Genomic DNA, 8509 nt, shown 5'->3' with positions numbered 1-8509 from the left:
GACGTTGCTTGATCAGCAGGGTCCGTGGTCGCCTTACGAGGCCCCGGCCTTTGATCAGGACGACCGGTCGATCACCGAGCGGACTCGAGCGAGCCTAGACGCAGGCGGACGTCGCTCTGCGATCCCGTATTTCCAGCCAGCTCTCCGGAGCTGGAAATACGGATCATATGTTCGGGCTAGTTCCGAACATAATTTTGGTCCTTCGAGCCGGATCGGGAGCGGTAGTCTCGGACCTGGATCGAGTTGTTTAGCTCTGGCTCCGTTATGTCTAAGGAGGAGGACATTCTTGGGCTCATCGAGCTGCAATACGACCGGCAGCACCGCATGGAGCGGCTGCTGGACAATGCACGCAAGTCCGGTCAACTGAAGTCAGTTGGCGGGTTGACGTCTCGTTTGCAGGTTCTCGACACGTACTGGGCTCAGTTCCAGGATGATCATCGCACGATCCGAGCGTCTCGCCTCAAGACCGTGCGAGAGTCGGACTACGTGCGACAGGATGCCTGTGGCACGGTGCAGGAAGTCTACATTGCGCAGCGCGCAGAAATCCAAACCCTGCTCGATGGGTTGAAGGTTCAGGAGGCTGAGTCGGCTGCTCACGCAGTCCCCGCGCAGGCAGTAGTGCCCGAGGCTTCGTTGCCTCGCATTCCCATTCCGAAGTTCGAAGGGAAGTTTGACGAATGGCGCAATTTTAAGGATCTCTTCGAGTCCTTAATAGTCGATAACCCGTCGTTAGCATCAGTTCACCGGATGCATTATTTAAAACAGAGCGTGTCGGGAGAGCCCGAACGTCTGCTCCGGCACTACGGCGTCGCTACTGGCTCGTTTGAGCAAGCGTGGGAAGCGCTATGTGCACGGTACGATAACCGTCGTTTGCTTGTGGACCAGCATCTCGACGCTTTCCGGGATATTGGCCCGATGCGTCAGGAGAGCGTCTCCGAGGTTCGGAGGCTGTTGGATCGAGCCAGCGAGCTGCGGGCCGCTTTGCGCCTTCTTGACCAGCCAGTGGACGCTTGGGACGTGATATTGGTCAATATCCTCCGTTCCAAGCTAGACTCTGCAACGCGGCGGGCCTGGGAGATGGCCACCGCGGACCGGCGCGAGCCAGTGAGCTGGGACCGACTGGCAGTCTTCCTGGACGAGCGTCGGGTGGCGCTCGAGGCGGTTGCCGCGGCTCCGTCCATTGGGGACGGCCCCCGTGCCTCATCGGCATCCGAGCGGACTAGTCGACGATCGCTACATCTTCATCGGCCCAAGCCGACCCGTTGCGCTGAGTGCGGTTCTGAGCATGGACTCAGAGAGTGTACGGCCTTTAAAGATCGGCCGGTCTCTTCGCGACGGGCAAGGGTACGCGCTCTCGGGTTGTGCTTCAACTGCCTCGGTCCGTCGCATCTTAGGCGGCCACTTGCCCGTCTAAGGGTCGATGTCGGAAGTGCGGAGAGCCGCACCAATCACTTCTGCACTCCGCTCGGCAGTCTCCGGCCCCGGCGTTGGGGAAAGCGCCGGTCACGGCGCATGCTGCGACGCGGATGCCCGCGCAGCGAATTCTTTTGGCCACAGCCAGGGTTTGTCTGATGGCGTCCGATGGCCGATCCGCTGTGGCTCGAGCGCTCATTGACCAGGGCTCTGAGGTGAGCCTGGTGTCCGAGGCGCTTGCGCAGCGGCTGCGCGCGTCTCGTCGATCACTGGATGTTGGGCTGTCGGGCGTCTCAGAGGGACCCCCTCAACGGGTGCGGACCAGCACGTCATTGCGGCTCAGGGCAACTGCTGGCCTCCCGTTCTCCACCACGGTGGAGGCCCTCATTCTACCAAGGCTTACGGCGTACTACCCTCCGCAGAGGGCTCGGCTGACGGGGAAGTGGTCGCATTTGAGGAACCTCCGTTTGGCGGATGATCATGATGATGACGAGCGCATCGAGGCGATACTTGGAGCGGAGGTATTCGCCGAGATCGTGTTGACGGGGCTTCGCCGGGGGCCACGGGGAGCTCCCATCGCGCAGCGTACCCGCTTGGGGTGGGTGTTGTTCGGGGCTCTCCCGTCTGCCGCCGGAGCGGGCGGCTCTCATTGTCATGTGGTGCAGTGTGCGTCGGACAACATGGCGGATCTCTTGCGGCGCTTCTGGGAGGTGGAGGAGATTCCGGTTGCTTCCCAGCTCTCTGAGGAGGAACGGGCTTGTGAAGAGTTTTTCGCGGCGTCCTTTCGGCGTCGTGCGGACGGCCGCTATCAGGTGCGGTTGCCTTTCAGGAGCCCTCCGACTGAGCTGCCTCTCGGCGACACTCGGCGGATTGCCACTGCCTCGTTGCATCGCTTGGAGCGGCGACTGCTTCGGCAGCCTTCCTTGGGCGGGGCCTATCGCGACTTTCTTGATGACTATGAACGACAGGGGCATATGATCCGCCTGCCGCTCAATGTCGAGACCCCGCGGCCCTCTTACTTTATTCCACATCACCCGGTGATTAAACAAGCCCCCGAGCTTAAGGTAAGAGTGGTGTTCAACGCCTCGCAGGCGTCCACCAATGGCCGGTCGTTGAACGACTTGGTGCACGTGGGGCCGCGCTTACAGCGAGAACTGGGCGAGATTCTACTTGCCTGGCGCATGCATCGAGTGGCCTTCTCTGCAGACATCGAGCAAATGTTTCGTCAAGTGCGGGTGGCTCCGGAGGATCAACACCTCCAACAGATTCTCTGGCGAGACAGCCAGACGCAGGCAATATCGGTGTACCGGTTGACCACGGTCACCTATGGCATGGCGTGCGCTCCTTATCTGGCCATCCGCACGCTGCACCAGCTGGCGCTGGATGAGCGGGAACGTTATCCCCGGGCAGCAGACTTACTTTGTCGACAAACCTACGCCGACGATATTCTTGCGGGGGCAGATGACCTTGGGGAGGCACGCCATCGACAGCGTGAGCTGAGCAGCTTGCTCATGGCGGGCGGGTTCCGACTCAGGAAGTGGGCGGTCTCACATCCGGAACTCTTGTCCGGTATCCCGGGGGGGGACCGCGAGCCCTTGGTGCCTCTGCCGGACCCTGGGGCCGTGGGGGCATCTGTGCTGGGGGTCGGTTGGATTCCGGTCGAGGATGCCTTCTACTTTTCGGTCAACCCCGGGGCTCCATCGACCATCTCGAAGCGTGGTATCTTGTCAGTCGTTGCGCGATTATACGACCCCCTGGGCTGGTTAGGGCCTATGGTAGTACTGGCGAAGATACTCCTTCAGGACTTGTGGTTGGCCGGGCTCGGTTGGGACGAGGCTCTCCCTTCTCCGCTCTCGCGTTGGGACGCCTTTAGCACCGGGCTCGCGGAGGTTTCCGCAATCCGAGTTCCTCGTTGGACCGGATGGTCGCCTGAAGTGGAGATCCAGCTTTACGGCTTCTCGGACGCCTCGGAGCGGGCGTACGCCGCCGTCATCTACTTACGGGCTCGACGGTCTGATGGGACCACCCGTGTCGCTCTATTGGCGTCCAAGACCAGGGTCGCCCCACTAAAGCGGGTATCGTTGCCCCGCCTGGAGCTGTGCGGTGCGCAGCTACTCTCGCGCCTCATGAAGGCCATTGTGGAGGCGCTCGGTTGTGCCGAGGCCCCCCTGGTTTGTTGGACCGACTCCTCTGTCACGCTCCATTGGATAACAGGGCATCCATCTCGATGGACCACCTTTGTCGCCAATCGCGTCTCGTACATTCACGAGAGCCTTCCGCGGGCCTCGTGGCGGCATGTCCCGTCCGGCGACAATCCCGCGGATTGCGCCTCCCGGGGTTTGTTGGCCGGCGGGCTACGAGAACACGCCCTTTGGTGGCGTGGCCTCTCCTGGCTTGTCGAGGACCCGGCGGGCTGGCCGGGTCTAACTTGTGTCGCGGTCGACCGAAGCATTTGCGAGGAACGGCGCATGGTTCACGTGGTGGCCGTGAACCCGGAGGACTGGTCCGGTGTCCTCCGAGCATGCTCCTTCCGCAAGACCATCCGCGTGATGGCCTATATGCGACGATTCCTGCGAGTCCCACGGATCAGTGGACCCTTAACGGCGGACGAGCTGAGTGAAGCTCGACTGCGCCTGCTGCGGATTACGCAGCACCGCTTCTTCGCGGAGGAGTTGGGCCGTCTGAAGCGGGGGGGAGCATTGATGGTGGGATCGGCATTGCGGCCACTCAATCCCATGATGGACGAGCGGGGCCTCTTGCGGGTGGGGGGCCGCCTGCAATTCTCAGCGTTACCGATCGATGCGCGGCAGCCAGTCCTGCTGCCGCGACGCTCTCGGCTCGCGACTCTCGTTGTGCGAGATGCGCACGAACGCACGCTGCACGGGGGAGTGCAGCTTACGTTGCTCACCGTGAGGCGCGAATTCTGGATTCCAGCTGGGCGCTCTTTAGTGCGCCAGGTGATACGGGGCTGTGTGCGCTGCACACGCCATAAAGGCACCCCGATCACCCCGTTCATGGCTCCGCTGCCTCGCGATCGGGTGTTGCCCCATCCTCCGTTCTCTGCCACCGGGGTGGATTATGCTGGACCGGTCGCGGTGCGTCCGTCTCGAGGACGCGGACGTACCACCTCCAAGGGATATATTGCTGTCTTCGTCTGCTTCAGCACGTGCGCAGTCCACTTGGAGGTGGTCAGTGACTATTCGGCCCCGACCTTCTTAGCGGCCTTTCATCGTTTCGCGGCCCGGCAGGGCCTGCCGGTTACCGTATACAGCGATAGGGGGACTACATTCGTGGGTGCGGACCGCGAGCTGCGAGGGCAATTTGAGGCGGTCATGGCGTTGGGGGGACCGGTCGCGGCCTCCTTGAGTAACCAGGGCACCACCTGGAAGTTCATGCCTCCTTCAGCTCCGCATTTCGGCGGACTGTGGGAGGCAGGAGTGCGGTCCGTCAAATACCACCTGCGACGGGTAATAGGAGAGCAGGCACTGACCTTTGAGGAGTTCGCCACTCTTCTAGCTCGCATTGAGGCCTGTCTCAACTCCAGGCCATTGTGTCCGTTGACGGACGACCCACAGGACTTGGAGTCCCTGACACCTGGACACTTCCTGATTAGGCGCCCGCTGTTGTGTCCGCCTGAGCGATCCCTCGGGGACGTTCAGGTCGCGAGGTTGAGTCGCTGGCAGCTGCTCCAGCATATGACGGAGCATCTTTGGGAGCGATGGTCTAGAGAATATCTAGCCCAGCTGCAGGTCCGGGGCAAGTGGCTCGTCGCTTCTCGTCCGTTGGACATCGGCGACCTCGTGATTTTGGCGGATAGCCGATTTCCTCCTACTCGGTGGCCTCTCGGCCGCATCACCGGCTTGTTGCCTGGCCCGGATAGGCACGTCCGCGTGGCGCAGGTGCGCACAGCGGACTCGACCTTGACCCGGCCACTGGTCAAGCTGGTGAGGCTCCCTGTGGATCCGAAAGGGGCTCATCCCAATCAACCTTCAACATGAAGGGGTTCAACAGGCCCTCACGGCCGCCAGGCCGCGAGTGCGGCCTTCCTGGTGGGGTTTGTTCCACCACTGACTTCCGTCGCCGCGACGGAGGCGGGCGGTATGTTCCGTACGGCACGTGATGCCGTACGGAAAGTCGGTGCGAGTCAACGCTGCAGGGCGGGCGGCCTGGTTCCCGGGGCGTTCTCGCTAGCGGCGGGGGACGCGGGTTCTCGCGAGCGAGCGCGCGGGACCCCCACTAGGTCCAACCACGGCGCAGCTCGCGATTCCGCTGCCCGCGGGCAAGATTCGACCGCCCGGATATATAACCAGGCGCGCGGTGCCTGGTCCTTGCCTTGCCTTGTCTTCTGCCTGGCCAGTTTTGGGTAGCAAGTAGTGCTACACGTTAGTGCATCGTGTTACTGGTGATTACCGACGCGCTTTCTAGGCTTCCTAGGGCGATCGGTCTTTCGTTCAGATTCGAACCACTGCTCTATAGACTCTGCTGAGTTGAAGGTGGCGCCGATACACCCTGCTGGGGCTGTTGAGGCTAATGGTTCGAATCTCGTTATGATCTCGGACTCACGGCGTTGCCGTGATCTTAGGAGCGACTCGACCGTCTCCTCGGAGCTTCGAGCTCCCTTGTTGCCCCAGTGTCCGTAGGGGGCCTTGGCGATTTTTGGAGCGGCTCGGTCGCAGTCCTAGAGCGTTCGCGCTCCTACGTCCAAGTGTCCGTTGGGAACTTGGCTTTCTCGCAGGAGCGACTTGGTTGTCCGGAGCTCTCGAGCTCCATTTCCACGCGTCCTCGGGACCGTGGCTGGCTATTGGCCGTTACGTCCGGAAGGGCAGGCCATCCGAAACGACAGAGGTCGTTTCGTTGCACGTCCTTGGCGTGCTTCGGGTGCCGCGCACCGTTGACGTCACGGACGTGTGTCCTGCGGGACTTGCGTAAGCGACGTTGTTTCGCTTGTATATAGCTACGTTTATGTTCTTCTGCGTTATTTTCTTCTGCGTTACTACTGCGTTTATTGCGTCCATTGTGTTTTACACTGCGTGTCACTTTACGTCGGCACGTGCGCGTGCTTCTTCTCTCTTGTTCTCGCCGCCGTCCCTGGGCATGGCCCAGTCGGCGCGCGACGTTGCTTGATCAGCAGGGTCCGTGGTCGCCTTACGAGGCCCCGGCCTTTGATCAGGACGACCGATCGGTCGCCGAGCGGACTCGAGCGAGCCTAGACGCAGGCGGACGTCGCTCTGCGATCCCGTACTTCCAGCCAGCTCTCCGGAGCTATCATATGTTCGGGCTAGTTCCGAACAGCTTCAAAAGATGAAAAGTTCTTCCGACGTGGTATCCAAATGCTGCCAGAAATATGGGAAAAAGTAGTGGCTAGTGATGGACAATACTTTGAATAAAACGTAATATACCGTTCTTTTACAATAAATTCCTAATTTTTTATAGAAAACGGCGGAAACTTATTTGTACTCCTAATAGTTGTAAAATACTTCGACTACTATCTGTTTGCTGTGGCACTCAACAAATACCCATAAATAAAATTAACGTGATGTACAACTTACCTTACTAGGTCCTACATATTGCTATCACAGAAATTTTGTAGTTATTTATTGATTACTGCAACAAAAAGATAGTGGTTGAAGTATTTATATATTTGCTGAATCGACAGCAAATTTTATGAATTTTGTATACTACAAGAATTATGAACAGAATTTCTCGCTTCTGACGACTTAAAACAAACTGGTCGTGGCCAGTATCCAGCAGCCTTAATCAGTAACTTTAACTTGTTGGCGATTCCGCAATATAATAATATATAAAATCTTATATATTAAAGTTATGTGCAGTATTAAGTACAAAATAATATTTTAAAATCCATCGATTAGTAATAAAATTAATGCTAACCTGTTCTATGTGTTTCATTCTGTAACATCCACTGGGTAGTATTGCATGTTCCTTCATCGCCTAGAAAACATAATGTTATATGTAACGTACATGTTAGTTGTAATTTTCCATTCAACAATTTAACTGTTATATAATACGTTTTATATAACAGTTATATTATTGAGTAGGAAATTACAACTAACAGGCACGATACATGTAACATTGTGTTTGTTAGGCACATTTCATATATGACAAGGATGTCCGTTGGACGGCCGATTGGTCCGACATGGACATCCGTGGGACGTCCACTGGTCGTTCAGCCGGTATTGAAATCTCCTTCATAAATGTCGCCTTGCTGTGGCGAAGGAGCCCGGTCGTTACCAATGACATCTGAGGTAGTACCATCGGCCTGTTTGCCGCGGGAGGCCCAGGGCAAGGTAAGACATAACTGAAGAGACGGCAGGGAGCCAAGGGGGGGATAGGGTAGAAAAACCTGGTACAAACCCGGGCTAGCGGGCTCGTTATTCTTCGGAACCGGAGAGGAAAACTCACGGTACCAAACCCGGACGTGCGTGCTCGTTAGCCTGGCAGTGCCAGGCATCCAACACTAGGGGAAGGAAGAACCTCGATTACTAAACCCGGGCTAGTGGACTCGTTAACATTCGAGCGACCTTCTTTTTTATCTCGGTGGGGAAACATTCAAGGATATCCCGCCCCTTGGGAAGCGAGGAACTGCGCAAGTACCAGTCGATTCTTCGACCGCCCCGACTCATGGCCAGTTTGGGCCTTCCGCCTGACACCGCGCGTCGCAGCAGCAGCTGCGACGCGCAGCGCCCTGCCGGGTAAGCCCGGCCCTAGTTGTGCCAGCCAGTCAATAAGGCCGGCGAAGGAGGGGGCATCCGCCCCTCTCCCTCCACCCTACCTCGATGTTAGAGGTGGGGGTTGGGGGAGCAGGACCCGGCCTCGACCGGACTACTCTGCTCCTCTTGGTCCCTCCCACGTTTATTCACAGGGGACCTGGTCAGCTGCACGACCTTCGGATGGGAGGCCAAAGCCCCCCGTCGGCCGCCGCCGACCCCTCCTTGGTGCGGGTGTCTCTACCCGCCTCCCCGGCGGCATTCCTCCTCGCTCCCGGGTACGTCTTCGTATCCGGCATCTTCGCCGCTTCCCCGCCGGCATCCACCTCCTTCTCGGGTGCCTTGGCACCCGTTTCCGTCGCCTTCCCCTC

At 58.7% G+C, this 8509-nt stretch overlaps 1 protein-coding gene across 1 annotated transcript; it reads left to right on the top strand.

Annotated features, from left to right (window-relative positions):
• Positions 1-264: 264 nt before the first annotated feature.
• LOC112589293 (uncharacterized) lies at positions 265-5411 on the top strand. The gene is made up of 2 exons (XM_025301910.1): positions 265-1344; positions 1395-5411. Exons 1-2 carry the CDS (start codon positions 265-267, stop codon positions 5409-5411), a joined length of 5097 nt encoding a protein of 1698 aa, XP_025157695.1.
• The last annotated feature ends 3098 nt before the right edge of the window (positions 5412-8509 follow it).

Source organism: Harpegnathos saltator, unplaced genomic scaffold (assembly GCF_003227715.2).
Source record: "Harpegnathos saltator strain DR-91 unplaced genomic scaffold, Hsal_v8.6 scaffold456, whole genome shotgun sequence".
Lineage (NCBI taxonomy): Eukaryota > Metazoa > Arthropoda > Insecta > Hymenoptera > Formicidae > Harpegnathos > Harpegnathos saltator.
This window is presented reverse-complemented; position numbering and strand designations above follow the sequence as displayed.

Bases quoted from the DNA above. Each gene is read 5' to 3' on its own strand.
- LOC112589293 (XM_025301910.1), top strand. From the start codon at position 265: ATGTCTAAGGAGGAGGACATTCTTGGGCTCATCGAGCTGCAATACGAC. The intron at 1,345-1,394 runs GTACGCGCTCTC...GTCGCATCTTAG, and splicing joins TCTCTTCGCGACGGGCAAGG to GCGGCCACTTGCCCGTCTAA.